General features: G+C 47.7%; 13 protein-coding genes and 1 long non-coding RNA gene across 14 annotated transcripts in view; 1 reads left to right on the top strand and 13 right to left on the bottom strand.

Annotated features, from left to right (window-relative positions):
* Positions 1–684: 684 nt before the first annotated feature.
* On the bottom strand, positions 685–1,368 carry LOC146536498 (histone H2B). The gene has a single exon (XM_085190113.1). It carries the CDS (start codon positions 1,270–1,272, stop codon positions 898–900), a length of 375 nt encoding a protein of 124 aa, XP_085046239.1. The 5' UTR covers positions 1,273–1,368; the 3' UTR covers positions 685–897.
* A 651-nt stretch (positions 1,369–2,019) lies between these two features.
* LOC146536499 (histone H2A) lies at positions 2,020–2,528 on the bottom strand. Its single transcript, XM_085190119.1, has one exon. The coding sequence runs from the start codon at positions 2,499–2,501 to the stop codon at positions 2,127–2,129; it is 375 nt and encodes a 124-aa protein (XP_085046245.1). The 5' UTR covers positions 2,502–2,528; the 3' UTR covers positions 2,020–2,126.
* Positions 2,529–3,127: 599 nt separating this feature from the next.
* LOC146536500 (uncharacterized) lies at positions 3,128–4,330 on the bottom strand. Its single transcript, XM_085190110.1, has one exon. It carries the CDS (start codon positions 4,200–4,202, stop codon positions 3,339–3,341), a length of 864 nt encoding a protein of 287 aa, XP_085046236.1. The 5' UTR covers positions 4,203–4,330; the 3' UTR covers positions 3,128–3,338.
* Positions 4,331–4,471: 141 nt separating this feature from the next.
* Positions 4,472–26,013, top strand: part of LOC146536501 (uncharacterized) — a 34,292-nt gene continuing 12,750 nt past the window's right edge. The window contains exons 1-6 of the long non-coding RNA XR_014878248.1: positions 4,472–4,599; positions 4,675–4,844; positions 12,298–12,424; positions 12,500–12,669; positions 25,368–25,494; positions 25,570–25,739. This is a non-coding gene — a long non-coding RNA (uncharacterized LOC146536501). The remainder of the gene's footprint in view (positions 4,600–4,674; positions 4,845–12,297; positions 12,425–12,499; positions 12,670–25,367; positions 25,495–25,569; positions 25,740–26,013) is intronic.
* Positions 5,307–6,531, bottom strand: LOC146536502 (histone H4). The gene has a single exon (XM_085190427.1). It carries the CDS (start codon positions 6,432–6,434, stop codon positions 6,123–6,125), a length of 312 nt encoding a protein of 103 aa, XP_085046553.1. The 5' UTR covers positions 6,435–6,531; the 3' UTR covers positions 5,307–6,122.
* On the bottom strand, positions 6,932–7,934 carry LOC146536503 (histone H3-like). Its single transcript, XM_085190176.1, has one exon. The coding sequence runs from the start codon at positions 7,588–7,590 to the stop codon at positions 7,180–7,182; it is 411 nt and encodes a 136-aa protein (XP_085046302.1). The 5' UTR covers positions 7,591–7,934; the 3' UTR covers positions 6,932–7,179.
* Positions 8,510–9,193, bottom strand: LOC146536504 (histone H2B). The gene has a single exon (XM_085190111.1). The coding sequence runs from the start codon at positions 9,095–9,097 to the stop codon at positions 8,723–8,725; it is 375 nt and encodes a 124-aa protein (XP_085046237.1). The 5' UTR covers positions 9,098–9,193; the 3' UTR covers positions 8,510–8,722.
* On the bottom strand, positions 9,845–10,355 carry LOC146536505 (histone H2A). Its single transcript, XM_085190116.1, has one exon. It carries the CDS (start codon positions 10,324–10,326, stop codon positions 9,952–9,954), a length of 375 nt encoding a protein of 124 aa, XP_085046242.1. The 5' UTR covers positions 10,327–10,355; the 3' UTR covers positions 9,845–9,951.
* LOC146536506 (uncharacterized) lies at positions 10,953–12,155 on the bottom strand. The gene has a single exon (XM_085190106.1). It carries the CDS (start codon positions 12,025–12,027, stop codon positions 11,164–11,166), a length of 864 nt encoding a protein of 287 aa, XP_085046232.1. The 5' UTR covers positions 12,028–12,155; the 3' UTR covers positions 10,953–11,163.
* LOC146536507 (histone H4) lies at positions 13,132–14,356 on the bottom strand. Its single transcript, XM_085190426.1, has one exon. The coding sequence runs from the start codon at positions 14,257–14,259 to the stop codon at positions 13,948–13,950; it is 312 nt and encodes a 103-aa protein (XP_085046552.1). The 5' UTR covers positions 14,260–14,356; the 3' UTR covers positions 13,132–13,947.
* LOC146536508 (histone H3-like) lies at positions 14,757–15,475 on the bottom strand. The gene has a single exon (XM_085190305.1). The coding sequence runs from the start codon at positions 15,413–15,415 to the stop codon at positions 15,005–15,007; it is 411 nt and encodes a 136-aa protein (XP_085046431.1). The 5' UTR covers positions 15,416–15,475; the 3' UTR covers positions 14,757–15,004.
* Positions 21,580–22,263, bottom strand: LOC146536509 (histone H2B). Its single transcript, XM_085190112.1, has one exon. The coding sequence runs from the start codon at positions 22,165–22,167 to the stop codon at positions 21,793–21,795; it is 375 nt and encodes a 124-aa protein (XP_085046238.1). The 5' UTR covers positions 22,168–22,263; the 3' UTR covers positions 21,580–21,792.
* Positions 22,915–23,423, bottom strand: LOC146536510 (histone H2A). Its single transcript, XM_085190117.1, has one exon. It carries the CDS (start codon positions 23,394–23,396, stop codon positions 23,022–23,024), a length of 375 nt encoding a protein of 124 aa, XP_085046243.1. The 5' UTR covers positions 23,397–23,423; the 3' UTR covers positions 22,915–23,021.
* LOC146536511 (uncharacterized) lies at positions 24,023–25,225 on the bottom strand. The gene has a single exon (XM_085190108.1). It carries the CDS (start codon positions 25,095–25,097, stop codon positions 24,234–24,236), a length of 864 nt encoding a protein of 287 aa, XP_085046234.1. The 5' UTR covers positions 25,098–25,225; the 3' UTR covers positions 24,023–24,233.

Below are 26,013 nucleotides of genomic sequence, written 5' to 3' on the forward strand. Positions count from 1 at the left end.
TCTTCTGTGACTATGCGTCGGTCGCAGTGAAATAATAATGAAATGAAGAAGAGAAGAGAAGAGAAGAGTAGAGATCAGATCAGTCATCAGTAGTAGTTGGCGCGTCGGCCGGGCCCGGCATCATCGGGCGTCGGTCAGTGCTATCTATCTATCTATCTATCTATCTATCTATCTATCTATCTAACTAACACACTCGTGTGTTAGTTAGATAGATAGCTAGCTAGCTAGCTGGCTGGCTGGCTGGCTGGCTGGCTGGCTGGCTGGCTGGCTGGCTGGCTGGCTGGCTGGCTGGCTGGCTGGCTAGGAGGTTCTATTACATGAATACGACATTATAATAATATTATTAATAGGCTACGTGCGTTTCTAACGGGGGTACATAAAAATAATAATAATAATAATTATTATTAGGATTAATTATCGTTATGTGGTGATGATAATAATTATTGTATTATTCTTTCTTAATTAATATTATGTCATTAGTTAATTGTCATTCGTGTGCGTGCGTCTATTAATGTATTATTATTTTCATCTGAGAGTAGCAACACTATTTATTTATTTATTTATTTATTTATTTATTGAATTTATCACGCTCACACACAATAATATTTACACTTAGAACTAGGTGTAGGTAGGGAGACGTTTTGCGAGAAACTGTTTTTGTTTTATTTTTAAACACGACTCATATAGTGGCCCTTAAAAGGGCCTTTTGAGAATGCGCGCGACGACCGATGATGACGATGATGATGTAGTCGATGCGTAGTGTAACAGCACCAGTGCAGACACACACACTTTAGCACGAGAACACGGACGGATACACGCGCGCACACACACACATCGTCACACGGCACGTTCGCGAGCGCATTCGATTTTTAACTGTCGTCTCTTCGACGGACCACTTCACTTGGAGCTCGTGTACTTGGTGACGGCCTTGGTGCCTTCGCTGACGGCGTGCTTGGCCAACTCGCCGGGCAACAGGAGCCTCACGGAGGTCTGCACCTCCCTGGACGTGATCGTGGACCTCTTGTTGTAGTGGGCGAGTCGCGACGCCTCGGCGGCGATACGCTCGAAAATGTCGTTCACGAACGAGTTCATGATGGACATCGCCTTGCTGGAGATTCCGGTGTCCGGGTGGACTTGTTTGAGCACTTTGTAGATGTAGATGGCGTAGCTCTCCTTCCTCTTGTGCTTCTTCTTTTTCTTGTCCGACTTGGAGATGTTCTTTTGGGCCTTGCCGGATTTCTTGGCGGCCTTTCCGCTAGTCTTGGGCGGCATGATAAGAAAGGTTTGTAATTAGTACTATCGATGAGAAAGGTACACACTCTCTGCGTGCACGACGGTGTCGGTTAAAAAATTTCGTCGGATCCGGGTCGGTAGTCATTCCGTTCTGTGGACGCACAAGCGCTTACGACGCGCGCCAGCCTTTAAGAGACGAAATTGACCAAGTACGTGTACACACGTCACAATCATCCAAACCACCTCCCCCCCCCCCCCCCCCCCCGAACATATTATCATTCGTATACTTTTAAATTTGAAATTTATAAGATACATGTAGGAAATTAAAAATTTGTTTACATTACGTATACAGGATGGAATTGTCAGCACCACTTTAAATGAAACCACAGTTTCAACTACTCTATAAAAGCCCTATAAAGAAAAATAACTTACCCTGAAGTTATGTGATATGTTATGTTATATGCAGTTTCAGTAAAAGAAGCGCTGCCTCTTCCACCTGTATATTATGTGTGTGTGTGTGTGTGTGTGTGTGTGTGTGTGTGTGTGTGTGTGTGTGTGTGTGTGTGTGTGTGTGTGTGTGTGTGTGTGTGTGTGTGGGTGGTCTGTTAGACAATTTTTTATAATATCGAAATTGATGTGTGCCTAAAATTGTTATATATATATATATATATACTTATTCATGACCGTCCACACTATGTAGTGTCATGCTTTATATATTTTGTTTGTTTTAGAAGACGTCTCGCTTAATGAAACAATTTATGCAATTTCGAAGCGTTCACGGAAATATTTTGTGGCCCTTAAAAGGGCCTTTTCACAAAAAAAAAAAAAACCCAAAAATTTCAGAAAACCAAATCCACACCCACACACGCACACACGCACTAGGGGTGTCAGGATTAGGCTTTCTTCTCAGTCTTTTTGGGTAAGAGGACTGCCTGGATGTTGGGCAGTACACCGCCCTGAGCGATCGTAACTCCCGAGAGCAACTTGTTCAGCTCCTCGTCGTTACGGATCGCCAATTGGAGATGCCTCGGGATGATTCTGGTCTTCTTGTTGTCCCTAGCGGCGTTTCCGGCCAACTCGAGCACTTCGGCGGCCAGATACTCCATCACGGCGGCCAGGTAGACCGGTGCACCGGCTCCCACGCGTTCGGCGTAGTTGCCTTTTCTCAAAAGCCTGTGTATACGTCCCACTGGAAACTGAAGTCCGGCACGGTTGGAACGAGACTTTGCCTTTCCCTTCACTTTGCCACCTTTGCCGCGACCCGACATGTTGAACGATAGTTAGATGAATTTGAAAGACAATATTTAAAAAAAAGCCCGTTTTTTGAAATAAGTACTCGTGTATCGCGCGCACGTTGAGCGGGGACACGAGCGAGCGTTCTCGTAGACGATTGCTCACGACGATGCACGACGATGCACGACGGTGTACAACGACGATGCGCGACGGTGTACGACGACGCACGACGATGCACGACAATCGCCGAAGTAAACAGAAAGCTAGCTAGCTGTTCAGCCTAGAAACGGATAATAAAAATATACTATAGTAAATATATATAATACAGATAACAATATATACACTTAATATATATATACTTTTTTCTTTTTTTTTTTTTTTTTTTTTTAAGACCATACAACAATTGGTCACAAAATTATATTGTTAATGAAGTAGGAGTTTATTATTTGTGACACTAATTTTGAATGAATATTGAGAATTGAGTAATCTAATAGTGGATTCACCGACTTACCAATCACTCATGATACTGTGAATATATTGATTGATTTAATTGATTATATTACATAATATAAATTTTCGTAGCACACGAGACGTTCGTCGTAGAAGAAACTGTACCACCGTTCATTGATACAACATATGTATGTATGGCGTATTTGGAAAGTTTTGTTAGCCCTGAGAAGGGCTTTTTGTCGTGCTACCGTTGCACATGTATATATACATATATATACGTATATACACCTACCTATCGTCGTCACACATACACACAACACACACACACACAACACTCGCCACGAGTTATTCTCGTGTAGTGCGCGTTATTTAACGTCCGTTTAGCAATTGTATATAGATAGATATATGTCTATTTTATTTATTCACTTTTTCGGCGTGGCGGACGCGGCCTTCTTAGCCGCCGGCTTGGCTCTGGGCGTGGCTGCCTTCTTTGGTTTGGGCGCTTTGGGCTTCTTCGTCGGCGGCTTGGCGGTCTTCTTCGCCTTAGAAGCGGCGGCGGTGGCGGCGGCGGCTCCGCCCTTCGCCTTCGAAGCGGAGGATGCGGCGGCGGCGGCTTTCTTGGCTGCCGTGGCGGCGGGCTTCTTCTTCGCGGCGGCCGCCTTTTTGTCCTTCACTGTCGTCTTCGATTTGGACTTGGACGGCGAGGACGCTGCGGCGGCGGCGGCGGCGGCGGCTGCTGCCGCTGCTGCTGCTGCTGCTGCGGCCCCCTTCTTGCCGGCCCTGCCGCCTGCGGACGCCGCGGCGGGAGCTCCGGACGCCTTCTTCTTCTTCGACCTAGACGAGGCGGAGGCCGACGACGACGATGCGCCGGAAGCTGCGGCGGAGGATCCCTTGCCGGCGCCGCCGGCCGCAGACTGCTTGCTCTTCGAAGCGGACGACTTGGACTCGAGCTTGAAACTGCCAGAAGCGCCCTTGCCCTTGGTCTGTATCAGGGCACCGGACTCGACGGCGCTCTTTAGATATTTTCTGATGAACGGGGCCAATTTCTCGGCGTCCACTTTGTACTGGGCCGCTATGTACTTCTTGATAGCCTGCAGAGACGAACCGCTGCGCTCCTTGAGCTCCTTGATGGCGCTGTTGACCATCTCGGAGGTTTTGGGGTGGGTCGGTTTCGCTTTTGGCTTCTTGGCGGCGGCGGCAGCGGCGGCGGCGCCGACCGCTGACTTGGGCTTCTTCGCCGGGGTGGCGGGTGCGGGAGCTTCTGATGCTACTGCTGCGTCGGCCATTATTATTATTATTATTATTATTTATTACACGCACACGCACGCACACGATCACTCACAAAGAGCAATAAATTGTTATGAACGCGGAAAGTATAGTTTATATTGATATATACGTTGTACGTTGTACTGGCGTGGCAGAGGTCGCTAGTGGCAGTAAGAGCGGTAGCGATACCGTGAGGAGAGCCGCGGTGTCGCTGGACATTTTCTCGTACGAACGCTCGAAACTTTTCACTAACAGGCGTCTAGAAAATTATAATTTTTACATTATTTCAGATGTTGAGAGGGACCCGCCACCCGTGAGGGCCTCGTCCGTGAACCCGTCGACCGGCTCGCGGGCCGAGCGCCACGACACGCGTTGATTTGACGGAATTACGAGCTGTCGAATACGTCGAAGTGCTACGTGCGTACCTCCGGTCGTGTTTAAAAGTTATTTTTCTCTATAAAAATTTATTGAAACGATTTTCCGTTTCGACAGATCGAAAGCGAAGAATACCCGCCCGCCCGGAGATATCGAAAGATCGCCGTGCGACGGTCCGTCGACCCCCTCGAGGACCTCCAAGTGGAGCATCGTAAAACACCCGATGCCCTCGCTGAGCGACGGTCCACCGCGGCCGCCGTTGTCGAGTACGCGGAGTGTTTACAGGGGTGAGTGTGTGTGTTTGTGTGTGTGTGCATATATATATATATATATATTATTAAGATATATATAATTCTTAATGTTTACTTTTCTTCCCTCTATCAAGATTTTAACTTTAATACCAAACAAAATAATAATATATTCAATATATAATCATGTGCACATCGTACTCGCCGCCGTTGTCGTCGTCGTAGTCGTAGTCGTAGTAGTGATCAGTCCATTTCGTACATACAGAAGGAGACGAGCGTCACGTGACGGATGATGCTGCTATGATATATATATATATATATATATATATATTCTCATTTAATTAATTGTAATGATTTACTTTTTCATTCGTTACGGACGACCGACCGTGCATAATCAATCAAATATTAATAATATACATACACAATGTATCATATATAATAGATACATACATCACACTTGTGGGCTATAGCATCACAGGGTGATATGCTAATGATACGAGATTTAATGAATTGAACTCCTTTATTATATATTTCCGCTACGCTACGTTGGTGGAACATAATTTCACAATTGCATTTGTAGCGAATAAATTCAGGGCGCGCTGATATTATAGCGTAGCGTTTTAACTAACAATTGATATTTATAAATAATATTAATACTTGTGCAATACCCTCCCTACACAATCATAATACGGATGGATATAACTTTATAACTTACTTACCTGCCTACTTGCTCGCTCGCTACATCTCTTAAGTATAAACTGTGCGCTTTGGTTACAACATGAATATGTATGTAGTAGTAGTAGTAGTAGTAGTAGTACAGTGAGTGTGCAGTGTGTAGCAAAATATATCAACATGTCACACACATACACATTTTCAATACTTACATTACCTACCTACCTACCACAGTTATGAGTTAGAGCTACTTGGATGTTATTCATACTAAATACATATTGTTCGGTTCGGTCCAGTCCATATCCACCAAATATAGTAAGTGAGTAACTAGTAGTGCACACTCGGAGCGCTGAACTTTTAATAAAGTCAACGTCCGGGACGTCCGTGTGGTTAAGAAACATAAATTTTATTTAATTCTGAAATTTGTGCGGCCCTGAGAAGGGCCTTTTGTTTATGTGAAACCGACGGAGAGAGAGAGAGAGATTATGCGGTCTGGTTCGAGCTGGATCACACACACAATCGAGATGTAAACGACGCGATTACACCGACTGACCACCGCGCTCGCGCGCCCGAACGCAAACACACACACTAAATTCTCACACTCTCGTCGGTTTCACTTCGGTTCGGCGGTTGGCGGTTAAAATATTAACCGCCGAAGCCGTACAGAGTGCGCCCCTGCCGCTTCAGGGCGTACACGACGTCCATGGCGGTGACGGTCTTCCTCTTGGCGTGCTCCGTGTACGTGACGGCGTCGCGGATCACATTCTCGAGGAACACCTTCAGCACTCCGCGAGTCTCCTCGTATATCAGGCCGGATATACGTTTGACGCCGCCCCTGCGGGCGAGACGACGGATGGCCGGCTTCGTGATGCCCTGGATGTTATCGCGCAGCACTTTCCTGTGACGCTTCGCTCCGCCTTTTCCCAGACCCTTTCCACCCTTACCGCGACCGGTCATGTTGACTATGTGACGGCGGTATGCACACTTCTGGTATTACTTCTAACGCTCCGCTCCTCGCGAGTGACGGGGAGACGTTCAACTGCGAACGTACGGTAGAAACTTATGTCGCATATTTTTTGACCCTCTCTAAATATATACCCCCCCCTCTACGTTCGGCTGTGTTCGGCTCCACTCGTTGGTCATGCGTATGTGGAGTAGGGGAGAGGGGGGGGGGGGGGGGGGATTATGCTGATGATAACAATAATAATTAAAATAAAAGTTATAGTACATAGTATAGTATAGTGCACGCAATTATTATTATCATAATTATTTATATATATATATATATATATATATATATATATATATATATATATAAATGATTATCGTGCATGGATAGATAGTGTAATATATAATATAATATCTCTCTATCTCTCTACGTTGCAAGTGCAAGTATGTTGTATTTATTATTATTATTATTTTTTAAATTAAGTATTATTATTATTATTATTAGTATGTATGTTTGTTTGCATTGAATATTGCCCCGTACAGATGAACAGTGCGACACAGTACGACACGAGGACGGACGGACAGCCAGCCCAGACGGTTCTTTGTACACGTGTGAAACGACAACGTATATAAATATCAGAATAATTTGTGGCCCTGAGAAGGGCCTTTTGGTTTCACAACACACACAATATACACAATCGTGTATATTGTTTGTTTGTTCGTTTGTATTGCAAGCAAGCAAGCTAGCTGGCAATTACGCACGTTCGCCTCTGATCCTGCGGGCGAGCTGGATGTCCTTCGGCATAATGGTGACGCGTTTCGCGTGGATCGCGCAAAGGTTGGTGTCCTCGAAGAGGCTCACCAGATACGCCTCGCTCGCCTCCTGGAGGGCCATAACGGCGGAGCTCTGGAACCGCAGGTCCGTCTTGAAGTCCTGCGCTATCTCGCGCACCAAACGCTGGAAGGGCAGCTTGCGGATCAGAAGCTCCGTGCTCTTCTGGTAGCGACGAATCTCGCGGAGGGCGACGGTGCCGGGCCTGTACCTGTGCGGCTTCTTCACGCCGCCGGTGGCAGGTGCGCTCTTGCGAGCCGCCTTCGTGGCGAGCTGTTTGCGCGGCGCCTTACCACCGGTGGACTTGCGGGCGGTTTGCTTGGTACGAGCCATCTTGCACTACTACTGAACTGAACGCGGTACTGAACTGAAGTGAACTGTTACGCGCGGGCACGTCTCGCTTCGTCCAAAGTAATATTGGAAGTGTTCAAAAAAGTGGGGCGCGGCGGCGCCTTATAAAACGTCAGGGGGGGAGGGGCGGGGCACGTGCCGTCCCTTTCGCACGCGGTGCGGTGGCGAGTCGGGCGTCGGGCGGTGAGAGTGCCTCGTCGATGCCGTGCTGTGTACGTCTTCTGTGACTATGCGTCGGTCGCAGTGAAATAATAATGAAATGAAGAAGAGAAGAGAAGAGAAGAGTAGAGATCAGATCAGTCATCAGTAGTAGTTGGCGCGTCGGCCGGGCCCGGCATCATCGGGCGTCGGTCAGTGCTATCTATCTATCTATCTATCTATCTATCTATCTATCTATCTAACTAACACACTCGTGTGTTAGTTAGATAGATAGCTAGCTAGCTAGCTGGCTGGCTGGCTGGCTGGCTGGCTGGCTGGCTGGCTGGCTGGCTGGCTGGCTGGCTGGCTGGCTGGCTGGCTAGGAGGTTCTATTACATGAATACGACATTATAATAATATTATTAATAGGCTACGTGCGTTTCTAACGGGGGTACATAAAAATAATAATAATAATAATTATTATTAGGATTAATTATCGTTATGTGGTGATGATAATAATTATTGTATTATTCTTTCTTAATTAATATTATGTCATTAGTTAATTGTCATTCGTGTGCGTGCGTCTATTAATGTATTATTATTTTCATCTGAGAGTAGCAACACTATTTATTTATTTATTTATTTATTTATTTATTGAATTTATCACGCTCACACACAATAATATTTACACTTAGAACTAGGTGTAGGTAGGGAGACGTTTTGCGAGAAACTGTTTTTGTTTTATTTTTAAACACGACTCATATAGTGGCCCTTAAAAGGGCCTTTTGAGAATGCGCGCGACGACCGATGATGACGATGATGATGTAGTCGATGCGTAGTGTAACAGCACCAGTGCAGACACACACACTTTAGCACGAGAACACGGACGGATACACGCGCGCACACACACACATCGTCACACGGCACGTTCGCGAGCGCATTCGATTTTTAACTGTCGTCTCTTCGACGGACCACTTCACTTGGAGCTCGTGTACTTGGTGACGGCCTTGGTGCCTTCGCTGACGGCGTGCTTGGCCAACTCGCCGGGCAACAGGAGCCTCACGGAGGTCTGCACCTCCCTGGACGTGATCGTGGACCTCTTGTTGTAGTGGGCGAGTCGCGACGCCTCGGCGGCGATACGCTCGAAAATGTCGTTCACGAACGAGTTCATGATGGACATCGCCTTGCTGGAGATTCCGGTGTCCGGGTGGACTTGTTTGAGCACTTTGTAGATGTAGATGGCGTAGCTCTCCTTCCTCTTGTGCTTCTTCTTTTTCTTGTCCGACTTGGAGATGTTCTTTTGGGCCTTGCCGGATTTCTTGGCGGCCTTTCCGCTAGTCTTGGGCGGCATGATAAGAAAGGTTTGTAATTAGTACTATCGATGAGAAAGGTACACACTCTCTGCGTGCACGACGGTGTCGGTTAAAAAATTTCGTCGGATCCGGGTCGGTAGTCATTCCGTTCTGTGGACGCACAAGCGCTTACGACGCGCGCCAGCCTTTAAGAGACGAAATTGACCAAGTACGTGTACACACGTCACAATCATCCAAACCACCTCCCCCCCCCCCCCCCCCCCCGAACATATTATCATTCGTATACTTTTAAATTTGAAATTTATAAGATACATGTAGGAAATTAAAAATTTGTTTACATTACGTATACAGGATGGAATTGTCAGCACCACTTTAAATGAAACCACAGTTTCAACTACTCTATAAAAGCCCTATAAAGAAAAATAACTTACCCTGAAGTTATGTGATATGTTATGTTATATGCAGTTTCAGTAAAAGAAGCGCTGCCTCTTCCACCTGTATATTATGTGTGTGTGTGTGTGTGTGTGTGTGTGTGTGTGTGTGTGTGTGTGTGTGTGTGTGTGTGTGTGTGTGTGTGTGTGTGTGTGTGTGTGTGGGTGGTCTGTTAGACAATTTTTTATAATATCGAAATTGATGTGTGCCTAAAATTGTTATATATATATATATATATACTTATTCATGACCGTCCACACTATGTAGTGTCATGCTTTATATATTTTGTTTGTTTTAGAAGACGTCTCGCTTAATGAAACAATTTATGCAATTTCGAAGCGTTCACGGAAATATTTTGTGGCCCTTAAAAGGGCCTTTTCACAAAAAAAAAAAAAACCCAAAAATTTCAGAAAACCAAATCCACACCCACACACGCACACACGCACTAGGGGTGTCAGGATTAGGCTTTCTTCTCAGTCTTTTTGGGTAAGAGGACTGCCTGGATGTTGGGCAGTACACCGCCCTGAGCGATCGTAACTCCCGAGAGCAACTTGTTCAGCTCCTCGTCGTTACGGATCGCCAATTGGAGATGCCTCGGGATGATTCTGGTCTTCTTGTTGTCCCTAGCGGCGTTTCCGGCCAACTCGAGCACTTCGGCGGCCAGATACTCCATCACGGCGGCCAGGTAGACCGGTGCACCGGCTCCCACGCGTTCGGCGTAGTTGCCTTTTCTCAAAAGCCTGTGTATACGTCCCACTGGAAACTGAAGTCCGGCACGGTTGGAACGAGACTTTGCCTTTCCCTTCACTTTGCCACCTTTGCCGCGACCCGACATGTTGAACGATAGTTAGATGAATTTGAAAGACAATATTTAAAAAAAAGCCCGTTTTTTGAAATAAGTACTCGTGTATCGCGCGCACGTTGAGCGGGGACACGAGCGAGCGTTCTCGTAGACGATTGCTCACGACGATGCACGACGATGCACGACGGTGTACAACGACGATGCGCGACGGTGTACGACGACGCACGACGATGCACGACAATCGCCGAAGTAAACAGAAAGCTAGCTAGCTGTTCAGCCTAGAAACGGATAATAAAAATATACTATAGTAAATATATATAATACAGATAACAATATATACACTTAATATATATATACTTTTTTCTTTTTTTTTTTTTTTTTTTTTTAAGACCATACAACAATTGGTCACAAAATTATATTGTTAATGAAGTAGGAGTTTATTATTTGTGACACTAATTTTGAATGAATATTGAGAATTGAGTAATCTAATAGTGGATTCACCGACTTACCAATCACTCATGATACTGTGAATATATTGATTGATTTAATTGATTATATTACATAATATAAATTTTCGTAGCACACGAGACGTTCGTCGTAGAAGAAACTGTACCACCGTTCATTGATACAACATATGTATGTATGGCGTATTTGGAAAGTTTTGTTAGCCCTGAGAAGGGCTTTTTGTCGTGCTACCGTTGCACATGTATATATACATATATATACGTATATACACCTACCTATCGTCGTCACACATACACACAACACACACACACACAACACTCGCCACGAGTTATTCTCGTGTAGTGCGCGTTATTTAACGTCCGTTTAGCAATTGTATATAGATAGATATATGTCTATTTTATTTATTCACTTTTTCGGCGTGGCGGACGCGGCCTTCTTAGCCGCCGGCTTGGCTCTGGGCGTGGCTGCCTTCTTTGGTTTGGGCGCTTTGGGCTTCTTCGTCGGCGGCTTGGCGGTCTTCTTCGCCTTAGAAGCGGCGGCGGTGGCGGCGGCGGCTCCGCCCTTCGCCTTCGAAGCGGAGGATGCGGCGGCGGCGGCTTTCTTGGCTGCCGTGGCGGCGGGCTTCTTCTTCGCGGCGGCCGCCTTTTTGTCCTTCACTGTCGTCTTCGATTTGGACTTGGACGGCGAGGACGCTGCGGCGGCGGCGGCGGCGGCGGCTGCTGCCGCTGCTGCTGCTGCTGCTGCGGCCCCCTTCTTGCCGGCCCTGCCGCCTGCGGACGCCGCGGCGGGAGCTCCGGACGCCTTCTTCTTCTTCGACCTAGACGAGGCGGAGGCCGACGACGACGATGCGCCGGAAGCTGCGGCGGAGGATCCCTTGCCGGCGCCGCCGGCCGCAGACTGCTTGCTCTTCGAAGCGGACGACTTGGACTCGAGCTTGAAACTGCCAGAAGCGCCCTTGCCCTTGGTCTGTATCAGGGCACCGGACTCGACGGCGCTCTTTAGATATTTTCTGATGAACGGGGCCAATTTCTCGGCGTCCACTTTGTACTGGGCCGCTATGTACTTCTTGATAGCCTGCAGAGACGAACCGCTGCGCTCCTTGAGCTCCTTGATGGCGCTGTTGACCATCTCGGAGGTTTTGGGGTGGGTCGGTTTCGCTTTTGGCTTCTTGGCGGCGGCGGCAGCGGCGGCGGCGCCGACCGCTGACTTGGGCTTCTTCGCCGGGGTGGCGGGTGCGGGAGCTTCTGATGCTACTGCTGCGTCGGCCATTATTATTATTATTATTATTATTTATTACACGCACACGCACGCACACGATCACTCACAAAGAGCAATAAATTGTTATGAACGCGGAAAGTATAGTTTATATTGATATATACGTTGTACGTTGTACTGGCGTGGCAGAGGTCGCTAGTGGCAGTAAGAGCGGTAGCGATACCGTGAGGAGAGCCGCGGTGTCGCTGGACATTTTCTCGTACGAACGCTCGAAACTTTTCACTAACAGGCGTCTAGAAAATTATAATTTTTACATTATTTCAGATGTTGAGAGGGACCCGCCACCCGTGAGGGCCTCGTCCGTGAACCCGTCGACCGGCTCGCGGGCCGAGCGCCACGACACGCGTTGATTTGACGGAATTACGAGCTGTCGAATACGTCGAAGTGCTACGTGCGTACCTCCGGTCGTGTTTAAAAGTTATTTTTCTCTATAAAAATTTATTGAAACGATTTTCCGTTTCGACAGATCGAAAGCGAAGAATACCCGCCCGCCCGGAGATATCGAAAGATCGCCGTGCGACGGTCCGTCGACCCCCTCGAGGACCTCCAAGTGGAGCATCGTAAAACACCCGATGCCCTCGCTGAGCGACGGTCCACCGCGGCCGCCGTTGTCGAGTACGCGGAGTGTTTACAGGGGTGAGTGTGTGTGTTTGTGTGTGTGTGCATATATATATATATATATATTATTAAGATATATATAATTCTTAATGTTTACTTTTCTTCCCTCTATCAAGATTTTAACTTTAATACCAAACAAAATAATAATATATTCAATATATAATCATGTGCACATCGTACTCGCCGCCGTTGTCGTCGTCGTAGTCGTAGTCGTAGTAGTGATCAGTCCATTTCGTACATACAGAAGGAGACGAGCGTCACGTGACGGATGATGCTGCTATGATATATATATATATATATATATATATATTCTCATTTAATTAATTGTAATGATTTACTTTTTCATTCGTTACGGACGACCGACCGTGCATAATCAATCAAATATTAATAATATACATACACAATGTATCATATATAATAGATACATACATCACACTTGTGGGCTATAGCATCACAGGGTGATATGCTAATGATACGAGATTTAATGAATTGAACTCCTTTATTATATATTTCCGCTACGCTACGTTGGTGGAACATAATTTCACAATTGCATTTGTAGCGAATAAATTCAGGGCGCGCTGATATTATAGCGTAGCGTTTTAACTAACAATTGATATTTATAAATAATATTAATACTTGTGCAATACCCTCCCTACACAATCATAATACGGATGGATATAACTTTATAACTTACTTACCTGCCTACTTGCTCGCTCGCTACATCTCTTAAGTATAAACTGTGCGCTTTGGTTACAACATGAATATGTATGTAGTAGTAGTAGTAGTAGTAGTAGTACAGTGAGTGTGCAGTGTGTAGCAAAATATATCAACATGTCACACACATACACATTTTCAATACTTACATTACCTACCTACCTACCACAGTTATGAGTTAGAGCTACTTGGATGTTATTCATACTAAATACATATTGTTCGGTTCGGTCCAGTCCATATCCACCAAATATAGTAAGTGAGTAACTAGTAGTGCACACTCGGAGCGCTGAACTTTTAATAAAGTCAACGTCCGGGACGTCCGTGTGGTTAAGAAACATAAATTTTATTTAATTCTGAAATTTGTGCGGCCCTGAGAAGGGCCTTTTGTTTATGTGAAACCGACGGAGAGAGAGAGAGAGATTATGCGGTCTGGTTCGAGCTGGATCACACACACAATCGAGATGTAAACGACGCGATTACACCGACTGACCACCGCGCTCGCGCGCCCGAACGCAAACACACACACTAAATTCTCACACTCTCGTCGGTTTCACTTCGGTTCGGCGGTTGGCGGTTAAAATATTAACCGCCGAAGCCGTACAGAGTGCGCCCCTGCCGCTTCAGGGCGTACACGACGTCCATGGCGGTGACGGTCTTCCTCTTGGCGTGCTCCGTGTACGTGACGGCGTCGCGGATCACATTCTCGAGGAACACCTTCAGCACTCCGCGAGTCTCCTCGTATATCAGGCCGGATATACGTTTGACGCCGCCCCTGCGGGCGAGACGACGGATGGCCGGCTTCGTGATGCCCTGGATGTTATCGCGCAGCACTTTCCTGTGACGCTTCGCTCCGCCTTTTCCCAGACCCTTTCCACCCTTACCGCGACCGGTCATGTTGACTATGTGACGGCGGTATGCACACTTCTGGTATTACTTCTAACGCTCCGCTCCTCGCGAGTGACGGGGAGACGTTCAACTGCGAACGTACGGTAGAAACTTATGTCGCATATTTTTTGACCCTCTCTAAATATATACCCCCCCCTCTACGTTCGGCTGTGTTCGGCTCCACTCGTTGGTCATGCGTATGTGGAGTAGGGGAGAGGGGGGGGGGGGGGGGGGATTATGCTGATGATAACAATAATAATTAAAATAAAAGTTATAGTACATAGTATAGTATAGTGCACGCAATTATTATTATCATAATTATTTATATATATATATATATATATATATATATATATATATATATATATAAATGATTATCGTGCATGGATAGATAGTGTAATATATAATATAATATCTCTCTATCTCTCTACGTTGCAAGTGCAAGTATGTTGTATTTATTATTATTATTATTTTTTAAATTAAGTATTATTATTATTATTATTAGTATGTATGTTTGTTTGCATTGAATATTGCCCCGTACAGATGAACAGTGCGACACAGTACGACACGAGGACGGACGGACAGCCAGCCCAGACGGTTCTTTGTACACGTGTGAAACGACAACGTATATAAATATCAGAATAATTTGTGGCCCTGAGAAGGGCCTTTTGGTTTCACAACACACACAATATACACAATCGTGTATATTGTTTGTTTGTTCGTTTGTATTGCAAGCAAGCAAGCTAGCTGGCAATTACGCACGTTCGCCTCTGATCCTGCGGGCGAGCTGGATGTCCTTCGGCATAATGGTGACGCGTTTCGCGTGGATCGCGCAAAGGTTGGTGTCCTCGAAGAGGCTCACCAGATACGCCTCGCTCGCCTCCTGGAGGGCCATAACGGCGGAGCTCTGGAACCGCAGGTCCGTCTTGAAGTCCTGCGCTATCTCGCGCACCAAACGCTGGAAGGGCAGCTTGCGGATCAGAAGCTCCGTGCTCTTCTGGTAGCGACGAATCTCGCGGAGGGCGACGGTGCCGGGCCTGTACCTGTGCGGCTTCTTCACGCCGCCGGTGGCAGGTGCGCTCTTGCGAGCCGCCTTCGTGGCGAGCTGTTTGCGCGGCGCCTTACCACCGGTGGACTTGCGGGCGGTTTGCTTGGTACGAGCCATCTTGCACTACTACTGAACTGAACGCGGTACTGAACTGAAGTGAACTGTTACGCGCGGGCACGTCTCGTTTTCGTTTTCGTTTTTCGTTTTTCGTTTTTCGATTGAGCAGTATGCTGTTGGCCATATCGGCCTCTACAGCGTCACCGGACTTGGGGAGGCCGAGCTAGACGAGCTCTGACCTTGGCATGGCTACCGTGGAAGGTACCAACAAAAGAGAACACAGTGGCGCAAGGGCGTCTCCTTTGAGACTCGGACCGCGACTTGCGAACACCGTTCGTAGTGGGGGGCTTTGCTTCGATCGGTTCGACCAAAGCCTACTGGGGAGGGCTCTTGATGCCCTATTGGATTAATGAGTGCGGGCTCCTCTCGCGCCGAGGCGCGATTGGGCCACAGTAAAGCTGGGACCTCGTCTCCACCGGCGGGGACGGTGTGCGTAGCGTGTATGTGTGCGATTGTGTGTGGCCCTACCTACAAATTTGGGGTCGTTCGCTTTAGTGATGGGGTCAGCATCATCGGTTAAGATATCCCGGGGTCGACGGCGATCCCACGGGCGTCGTTTGGCGTAATTACACGAGTTTACCACCAGCGGATTCGGATGCGATTCGGCTTTAGTGAAATAACTACTAGAGAGCTTGCGACAGTGCTCTTTTACTGAATCTAATTTGACGTCTCTATGGAGATCGGTATTACGCATGTACCACGGGGCACCGGTAGTATTACGCAAGAAACGGTTTTGAATTACTTGTAAACGGCTAAGGTCTGTCTGTGCGAACACAACACAGGCGTAGGCGAAAATGGGTCTGACGCATGCTTTATAGAGTCGGATTTTATTTCTAAGAGAGAGTTTGCTTTTAGCACAAATGAGTGGATACAAACAACTTAGGACATAGGCCGCTTTGCGGCGAACATAGGTAATGTGGGCTTTAAAGGACAGTTGACTGTCGAGAATGACACCTAAGTATTTGGCCTGTTTGGCCTCGGGAATTATTTTGCCTAAAAGGCGGACATGTGGCAGGTAGTCTGTCCTACGAAGGGGGAAGTAAATGATGTTACTTTTATCGGGATTGACCTCTATGCGCCATTGAAATAGCCACTGACCTATGCGGTCCATGGACTTTTGGAGTCTTTTAGCTATGCAGACTGATACACGGCCGGACGTATAGACGGCGGTGTCGTCTGCGAAAAGGGCTAGGTTTGTACCTGGGGTTTTGGGGATGTCGTGAGTGTACAGATTGTACAGAAGCGGGGATAGTATGGAGCCCTGAGGGACTCCAGCTCTAACTGGCCTACTGGAGGAAAGGGTGCCTTCTACCCTGTATCTAAATGAGCGGTTTGATAAGTAGTCTCGAATGATGTGCACGAGTCTGTCAGGTACGTTAGTCTTTTGTAACTTGTAAATCAAGCCATTGTGCCAGACTTTATCAAACGCTTTTGCAATGTCTAAGAAGATTGCCGCTGATGGCATTTGTTTGGCTCGGGATAACAGGAATTCCGTGAGGCGGTGTACCTGGTGTATGCTAGAGTGTTTGGCTCTGAAGCCGAATTGTTCGGGGGGGATTATGTCATTGGCCACGACTGCGGCTTGGAGACGAGTGAGGAGGATACGTTCGTAAATTTTGCCCATTGAACTGAGAAGGCTTATGGGGCGATAACTGGACGGGGATGTGCGAGGTTTCTTAGGCTTGTGAATACCTATGACTATTGCCTCTTTCCATTGGTCTGGGAATGAGCACTCTTTTAAAAGAGTGTTGAAAATAGCAACGAGAAGCGTTAGAATGTGAATGGGAAGAATTTTAAGGATCTTATTCGAGATGCGATCGGATCCTGGGGCTTTCTTTGGCTTAAGGCGCTTTATAATGTCTTGTACCTCTTCGACAGAGGTCGGTCTTATAGGTTCGCCCGCTGGTGGCAACGGTGCCCACGTTTCGACCTGTGTGTCCACCGCGGCGACGTGAATTGGATCACACGGTTGTTCCGAGGGGGAGCATTGACTTTCTAGGTTATCCGCTAGGCATTCGGCCTTTTCGAGATCGTCTGAGGCTAGTGTTCCGTCCGGACGGATTAACGGCGGTAATTCGACTACGGTGTCGTTTTTGAATGATTTAGTTAATTGCCAGAACGCTACGTGCGATGGCGTAAGCTCTGATAACCTATGATCCCAAGATTCGTCTCTGAGGTCCTCGAACCGGGCTCGAACCTGTCTTTGGAGCCTCCAGAGTTTAGCGCGGTTAGCCGGCGACGGAAATGAATCGTGCGCCCTATTGGCGATGTTTTTACGTCTCATAAGCTTTCTGAGATCTCGCGGGATCTTAAAATGTCCTTCTGGATTACTTGGAATTTCCCTAGAACACTCGTCGAGAGTGCTACCCAGTCTGTCAGTAAGTTGGTTAATTTCCGCCTCGACTACTTCCACCGAGTCGAATCTGTCAGGTATGTCGTCTGTCGGTTCCGTGTCGGGATTGCCTAGGCGCTCCGCGAACTTAGACCAGTCGGTGATGGTGGTTTTAGGAAGAACTGGAGGACAATCGGGTCCTAATTTAACTATTACAGGTCTATGGTCTGAGTCTAACTCTGGTATTACCTCGATAGAGCGCAGCCTGAGAGAGACGCCCTGCAGGATGGCTATGTCGAGAATTGAAGGTCGGCCCCGGGGCCCAAATCTAGTGGGAGTGAGGGGGGCTATTATCTCAAAGCGAGAGGTGGTCAGGTCATAGATATTTTCGAGTTCGATTCCTCCTCTGTTTGTGGAGTTGCAATTCCACCTGGTACTTTTACAGTTAAGGTCCCCGGCTATGATAACCGAGTCCCCCATGTCTAGTAGTGTCTGTAGGTCGCTTCTAAGTAAACTCTTTGATGGAGAGAGATAGGCGGAAGCTATAATAGTGGGTGGATGTCCAGTCATGTGAACCTTACAGACCGAAACTTCGATGTTAGTGAGCGTCGGCGGCGGATCGAGCGGTATGACGTGAAGCGTCTTTCTGTAAAATATGACGGTGCCGCCTTTGGCGCCGTCTCTGTCGTTACGAATAGTGCGGTAATTGGCTATCTTGGGATCCCTATTGCAATTTCTAAGGAACGTTTCCTGAACTAGAAATAAGTCGAGTTGTCGGTTTGTAACAAAATCGCGGACTAGCCCCATTTGCGTATTGAGACCGTTAGCGTTAAAATAACCTATGTTGAGAGAACGCGGCTTGACTCGCGCGAGTCTTAAATCGGGCGGGTTGATTCTAAAATTATTATTGACCGCCATTGGAAGTTTGAGCATTGACAAGTAGTAATTTGGCTATAAGCTTTCTGTTGAGCTTAATTACTTGAAGTCGACTTTTAGGATCGCCGTTTGAGTCTACTAAGCCTTTCGCGAAGGCCAATAATTCGTCTTTATCTAGTATATCTAGAAAGCTGGTCGCAATGTCGATCGCGTCTTCGATCCTATCCTGTTCTGTTACCTCCCCACGGGGCTGTCGGGCAGAGGAAGTGGCCCTGGAGGGCTTGGGTTTGGGATTGGAGGCCTTGGCGGCTTGGGTCTCTGGTAGAGGTTTTTTCCACGCATTGGTGGAAGGAAGAGGGGCTGGTTGGAGTAGTGGCTGAGGGCCGGACGGGTTTTGCGCTGGACGGGAAGGCATCGAAGCCTTATGCGTCCTGCCGCCCTTTCCGCCGGACCTGCGTGGGGCCCTAGGGCATCCGCGGTAATTTGCGGGGTGCCCTTGGGTCTCACACAAGACACAGCTGGGAGGTACGGCCGGGTCTGGGACCTTGCGCGGACAGTCAGCAGTAGCGTGACTTTCTAAGCACTTCACGCACCTGGGTTTTGCGTGACAGTTTTTGGCGGAATGCCCATAGAGCTGGCAGCGGTGACACTGCCCGGGGATGCCACGAGACCATGGCTTATCTATAGTAATGCCCGTGAGTGAGCAGATGGATTTTATATTGAAAATTTGTTTGCCCTCAGGGCTACGGTCTAGGACAGCTAGGACCATGTCGTAGCTTTTCTTAGTGTACTGATTGTACATACGGTGGACTGCTCTAACTGGAAGATTTTGGGATTTTAAGTCCCGGAAAACTGATTCGGTCTCTAACTCGGATGGGATACCCTTGAGGACTACACGTAATTGACGCTCGTCCTCCAGAGCGTAAGAATGGAACCCTATCTTTGAATTCCTAAGGTGGGTCGTAAGGACCCTGTGATCTTTAGGTGTTAACACCTGAATTCTAACTCCCTGCGCTGTGGATCTGGCAGAATTGAACTGCACTTTAGCGGACAACATCCATAGTTGTAAATTGTCCCACGCTTTCTTTTCCTGAACTATTATCGGGGGAGGTAACCTGTCCCTACGAACGCCGGCCGGTAGCGGTACCGAACCGTCGCCAGAGTTGGACGCGGGGATCGAACTATTATTATTGCTTGTCTTGGTTGTATTGTCAGTCTTGTCGGTAGAGTCTACCTGCGCACCCTTTTTGACTACCTGCGCGTTGTCCCTAGACCTACGCGGGGGTGAGGACCGCGGGGAGGGGGTTTTTTCTGCGCGCGCGGCGCGTTTGGCTGGGGTTGTTGGCGGAGAACCTAGCGATCTACGGGCCTTCCGTTTGGCCGATTTTGATTTGACGGTCTCGAAACCGTCATTATCCTCCACACCGGGAGTTTCTTCCTCGTCGGCTGAGGCCTCAGAGGATGATGAAGACGACGAGGAAGCCTCCGCGGCCTCAGACTCAGACTCGGACTCCGCGTCATTTGCGGAAGCCTCGTCCTCATCCGAGCCGGCGTCGGCCTCCTCAGGTTCGTCCTCCATCTGCTCTATTAACTCGGGCGATTGAGCGATCGCCTCATTATCGACGTACGTTTTTAGGCCTTCTAAGGCGTCGGGGAAATGTTGCGCGACGTAGTTTAGCAGGTTAACCGCATCTACTCGGATCATTTTGGGGACAATTGACCCCCCGCCGTGGCGAGGGGTGTGTGCCTACTTTGACCTAATGTCTCGGCCTGGTGGGGCCGGGGTGAGTACCTAGCTTAAGCTAACACTGTGTAAAAGTACTCACGTGGGTATGGAATCCAGGTGAAATCCTATGGACACTAACACACTACACTGCACTACACAAAACAACGGAGATCGCCGCTCGCCGAACAAAACGACGCCGATTGGTCCTCTTCGTCTTCTTGGTGTTGCAGGATGGCGTGGCCGAGAGTGCGCGCGTGCGTGGATTGGTTTTTGGTTTTTGGGTTTTTTTTTTGATTTTGGTGATTGCGAAAGCGATGCCAAGCGGACATTGAGACGTCCTGGCGGTACCGCGGTCGGATTGGAACCTGGCACGTCTCGCTTCGTCCAAAGTAATATTGGAAGTGTTCAAAAAAGTGGGGCGCGGCGGCGCCTTATAAAACGTCAGGGGGGGAGGGGCGGGGCACGTGCCGTCCCTTTCGCACGCGGTGCGGTGGCGAGTCGGGCGTCGGGCGGTGAGAGTGCCTCGTCGATGCCGTGCTGTGTACGTCTTCTGTGACTATGCGTCGGTCGCAGTGAAATAATAATGAAATGAAGAAGAGAAGAGAAGAGAAGAGTAGAGATCAGATCAGTCATCAGTAGTAGTTGGCGCGTCGGCCGGGCCCGGCATCATCGGGCGTCGGTCAGTGCTATCTATCTATCTATCTATCTATCTATCTATCTATCTATCTAACTAACACACTCGTGTGTTAGTTAGATAGATAGCTAGCTAGCTAGCTGGCTGGCTGGCTGGCTGGCTGGCTGGCTGGCTGGCTGGCTGGCTGGCTGGCTGGCTGGCTGGCTGGCTGGCTAGGAGGTTCTATTACATGAATACGACATTATAATAATATTATTAATAGGCTACGTGCGTTTCTAACGGGGGTACATAAAAATAATAATAATAATAATTATTATTAGGATTAATTATCGTTATGTGGTGATGATAATAATTATTGTATTATTCTTTCTTAATTAATATTATGTCATTAGTTAATTGTCATTCGTGTGCGTGCGTCTATTAATGTATTATTATTTTCATCTGAGAGTAGCAACACTATTTATTTATTTATTTATTTATTTATTTATTGAATTTATCACGCTCACACACAATAATATTTACACTTAGAACTAGGTGTAGGTAGGGAGACGTTTTGCGAGAAACTGTTTTTGTTTTATTTTTAAACACGACTCATATAGTGGCCCTTAAAAGGGCCTTTTGAGAATGCGCGCGACGACCGATGATGACGATGATGATGTAGTCGATGCGTAGTGTAACAGCACCAGTGCAGACACACACACTTTAGCACGAGAACACGGACGGATACACGCGCGCACACACACACATCGTCACACGGCACGTTCGCGAGCGCATTCGATTTTTAACTGTCGTCTCTTCGACGGACCACTTCACTTGGAGCTCGTGTACTTGGTGACGGCCTTGGTGCCTTCGCTGACGGCGTGCTTGGCCAACTCGCCGGGCAACAGGAGCCTCACGGAGGTCTGCACCTCCCTGGACGTGATCGTGGACCTCTTGTTGTAGTGGGCGAGTCGCGACGCCTCGGCGGCGATACGCTCGAAAATGTCGTTCACGAACGAGTTCATGATGGACATCGCCTTGCTGGAGATTCCGGTGTCCGGGTGGACTTGTTTGAGCACTTTGTAGATGTAGATGGCGTAGCTCTCCTTCCTCTTGTGCTTCTTCTTTTTCTTGTCCGACTTGGAGATGTTCTTTTGGGCCTTGCCGGATTTCTTGGCGGCCTTTCCGCTAGTCTTGGGCGGCATGATAAGAAAGGTTTGTAATTAGTACTATCGATGAGAAAGGTACACACTCTCTGCGTGCACGACGGTGTCGGTTAAAAAATTTCGTCGGATCCGGGTCGGTAGTCATTCCGTTCTGTGGACGCACAAGCGCTTACGACGCGCGCCAGCCTTTAAGAGACGAAATTGACCAAGTACGTGTACACACGTCACAATCATCCAAACCACCTCCCCCCCCCCCCCCCCCCCCGAACATATTATCATTCGTATACTTTTAAATTTGAAATTTATAAGATACATGTAGGAAATTAAAAATTTGTTTACATTACGTATACAGGATGGAATTGTCAGCACCACTTTAAATGAAACCACAGTTTCAACTACTCTATAAAAGCCCTATAAAGAAAAATAACTTACCCTGAAGTTATGTGATATGTTATGTTATATGCAGTTTCAGTAAAAGAAGCGCTGCCTCTTCCACCTGTATATTATGTGTGTGTGTGTGTGTGTGTGTGTGTGTGTGTGTGTGTGTGTGTGTGTGTGTGTGTGTGTGTGTGTGTGTGTGTGTGTGTGTGTGTGTGGGTGGTCTGTTAGACAATTTTTTATAATATCGAAATTGATGTGTGCCTAAAATTGTTATATATATATATATATATACTTATTCATGACCGTCCACACTATGTAGTGTCATGCTTTATATATTTTGTTTGTTTTAGAAGACGTCTCGCTTAATGAAACAATTTATGCAATTTCGAAGCGTTCACGGAAATATTTTGTGGCCCTTAAAAGGGCCTTTTCACAAAAAAAAAAAAAACCCAAAAATTTCAGAAAACCAAATCCACACCCACACACGCACACACGCACTAGGGGTGTCAGGATTAGGCTTTCTTCTCAGTCTTTTTGGGTAAGAGGACTGCCTGGATGTTGGGCAGTACACCGCCCTGAGCGATCGTAACTCCCGAGAGCAACTTGTTCAGCTCCTCGTCGTTACGGATCGCCAATTGGAGATGCCTCGGGATGATTCTGGTCTTCTTGTTGTCCCTAGCGGCGTTTCCGGCCAACTCGAGCACTTCGGCGGCCAGATACTCCATCACGGCGGCCAGGTAGACCGGTGCACCGGCTCCCACGCGTTCGGCGTAGTTGCCTTTTCTCAAAAGCCTGTGTATACGTCCCACTGGAAACTGAAGTCCGGCACGGTTGGAACGAGACTTTGCCTTTCCCTTCACTTTGCCACCTTTGCCGCGACCCGACATGTTGAACGATAGTTAGATGAATTTGAAAGACAATATTTAAAAAAAAGCCCGTTTTTTGAAATAAGTACTCGTGTATCGCGCGCACGTTGAGCGGGGACACGAGCGAGCGTTCTCGTAGACGATTGCTCACGACGATGCACGACGATGCACGACGGTGTACAACGACGATGCGCGACGGTGTACGACGACGCACGACGATGCACGACAATCGCCGAAGTAAACAGAAAGCTAGCTAGCTGTTCAGCCTAGAAACGGATAATAAAAATATACTATAGTAAATATATATAATACAGATAACAATATATACACTTAATATATATATACTTTTTTCTTTTTTTTTTTTTTTTTTTTTTAAGACCATACAACAATTGGTCACAAAATTATATTGTTAATGAAGTAGGAGTTTATTATTTGTGACACTAATTTTGAATGAATATTGAGAATTGAGTAATCTAATAGTGGATTCACCGACTTACCAATCACTCATGATACTGTGAATATATTGATTGATTTAATTGATTATATTACATAATATAAATTTTCGTAGCACACGAGACGTTCGTCGTAGAAGAAACTGTACCACCGTTCATTGATACAACATATGTATGTATGGCGTATTTGGAAAGTTTTGTTAGCCCTGAGAAGGGCTTTTTGTCGTGCTACCGTTGCACATGTATATATACATATATATACGTATATACACCTACCTATCGTCGTCACACATACACACAACACACACACACACAACACTCGCCACGAGTTATTCTCGTGTAGTGCGCGTTATTTAACGTCCGTTTAGCAATTGTATATAGATAGATATATGTCTATTTTATTTATTCACTTTTTCGGCGTGGCGGACGCGGCCTTCTTAGCCGCCGGCTTGGCTCTGGGCGTGGCTGCCTTCTTTGGTTTGGGCGCTTTGGGCTTCTTCGTCGGCGGCTTGGCGGTCTTCTTCGCCTTAGAAGCGGCGGCGGTGGCGGCGGCGGCTCCGCCCTTCGCCTTCGAAGCGGAGGATGCGGCGGCGGCGGCTTTCTTGGCTGCCGTGGCGGCGGGCTTCTTCTTCGCGGCGGCCGCCTTTTTGTCCTTCACTGTCGTCTTCGATTTGGACTTGGACGGCGAGGACGCTGCGGCGGCGGCGGCGGCGGCGGCTGCTGCCGCTGCTGCTGCTGCTGCTGCGGCCCCCTTCTTGCCGGCCCTGCCGCCTGCGGACGCCGCGGCGGGAGCTCCGGACGCCTTCTTCTTCTTCGACCTAGACGAGGCGGAGGCCGACGACGACGATGCGCCGGAAGCTGCGGCGGAGGATCCCTTGCCGGCGCCGCCGGCCGCAGACTGCTTGCTCTTCGAAGCGGACGACTTGGACTCGAGCTTGAAACTGCCAGAAGCGCCCTTGCCCTTGGTCTGTATCAGGGCACCGGACTCGACGGCGCTCTTTAGATATTTTCTGATGAACGGGGCCAATTTCTCGGCGTCCACTTTGTACTGGGCCGCTATGTACTTCTTGATAGCCTGCAGAGACGAACCGCTGCGCTCCTTGAGCTCCTTGATGGCGCTGTTGACCATCTCGGAGGTTTTGGGGTGGGTCGGTTTCGCTTTTGGCTTCTTGGCGGCGGCGGCAGCGGCGGCGGCGCCGACCGCTGACTTGGGCTTCTTCGCCGGGGTGGCGGGTGCGGGAGCTTCTGATGCTACTGCTGCGTCGGCCATTATTATTATTATTATTATTATTTATTACACGCACACGCACGCACACGATCACTCACAAAGAGCAATAAATTGTTATGAACGCGGAAAGTATAGTTTATATTGATATATACGTTGTACGTTGTACTGGCGTGGCAGAGGTCGCTAGTGGCAGTAAGAGCGGTAGCGATACCGTGAGGAGAGCCGCGGTGTCGCTGGACATTTTCTCGTACGAACGCTCGAAACTTTTCACTAACAGGCGTCTAGAAAATTATAATTTTTACATTATTTCAGATGTTGAGAGGGACCCGCCACCCGTGAGGGCCTCGTCCGTGAACCCGTCGACCGGCTCGCGGGCCGAGCGCCACGACACGCGTTGATTTGACGGAATTACGAGCTGTCGAATACGTCGAAGTGCTACGTGCGTACCTCCGGTCGTGTTTAAAAGTTATTTTTCTCTATAAAAATTTATTGAAACGATTTTCCGTTTCGACAGATCGAAAGCGAAGAATACCCGCCCGCCCGGAGATATCGAAAGATCGCCGTGCGACGGTCCGTCGACCCCCTCGAGGACCTCCAAGTGGAGCATCGTAAAACACCCGATGCCCTCGCTGAGCGACGGTCCACCGCGGCCGCCGTTGTCGAGTACGCGGAGTGTTTACAGGGGTGAGTGTGTGTGTTTGTGTGTGTGTGCATATATATATATATATATATTATTAAGATATATATAATTCTTAATGTTTACTTTTCTTCCCTCTATCAAGATTTTAACTTTAATACCAAACAAAATAATAATATATTCAATATATAATCATGTGCACATCGTACTCGCCGCCGTTGTCGTCGTCGTAGTCGTAGTCGTAGTAGTGATCAGTCCATTTCGTACATACAGAAGGAGACGAGCGTCACGTGACGGATGATGCTGCTATGATATATATAT

This window comes from Heliconius melpomene, chromosome 9, assembly GCF_056956725.1.
Source record: "Heliconius melpomene rosina isolate 202511_hmr_F chromosome 9, ASM5695672v1, whole genome shotgun sequence".
NCBI lineage: Eukaryota > Metazoa > Arthropoda > Insecta > Lepidoptera > Nymphalidae > Heliconius > Heliconius melpomene.

Bases quoted from the DNA above. Each gene is read 5' to 3' on its own strand.
- LOC146536504 (XM_085190111.1), bottom strand. From the start codon at position 9,097: ATGCCGCCCAAGACTAGCGGAAAGGCCGCCAAGAAATCCGGCAAGGCC.
- LOC146536505 (XM_085190116.1), bottom strand. From the start codon at position 10,326: ATGTCGGGTCGCGGCAAAGGTGGCAAAGTGAAGGGAAAGGCAAAGTCT.
- LOC146536503 (XM_085190176.1), bottom strand. From the start codon at position 7,590: ATGGCTCGTACCAAGCAAACCGCCCGCAAGTCCACCGGTGGTAAGGCG.
- LOC146536502 (XM_085190427.1), bottom strand. From the start codon at position 6,434: ATGACCGGTCGCGGTAAGGGTGGAAAGGGTCTGGGAAAAGGCGGAGCG.
- LOC146536510 (XM_085190117.1), bottom strand. From the start codon at position 23,396: ATGTCGGGTCGCGGCAAAGGTGGCAAAGTGAAGGGAAAGGCAAAGTCT.
- LOC146536508 (XM_085190305.1), bottom strand. From the start codon at position 15,415: ATGGCTCGTACCAAGCAAACCGCCCGCAAGTCCACCGGTGGTAAGGCG.
- LOC146536507 (XM_085190426.1), bottom strand. From the start codon at position 14,259: ATGACCGGTCGCGGTAAGGGTGGAAAGGGTCTGGGAAAAGGCGGAGCG.
- LOC146536509 (XM_085190112.1), bottom strand. From the start codon at position 22,167: ATGCCGCCCAAGACTAGCGGAAAGGCCGCCAAGAAATCCGGCAAGGCC.
- LOC146536506 (XM_085190106.1), bottom strand. From the start codon at position 12,027: ATGGCCGACGCAGCAGTAGCATCAGAAGCTCCCGCACCCGCCACCCCG.
- LOC146536500 (XM_085190110.1), bottom strand. From the start codon at position 4,202: ATGGCCGACGCAGCAGTAGCATCAGAAGCTCCCGCACCCGCCACCCCG.
- LOC146536498 (XM_085190113.1), bottom strand. From the start codon at position 1,272: ATGCCGCCCAAGACTAGCGGAAAGGCCGCCAAGAAATCCGGCAAGGCC.
- LOC146536511 (XM_085190108.1), bottom strand. From the start codon at position 25,097: ATGGCCGACGCAGCAGTAGCATCAGAAGCTCCCGCACCCGCCACCCCG.
- LOC146536499 (XM_085190119.1), bottom strand. From the start codon at position 2,501: ATGTCGGGTCGCGGCAAAGGTGGCAAAGTGAAGGGAAAGGCAAAGTCT.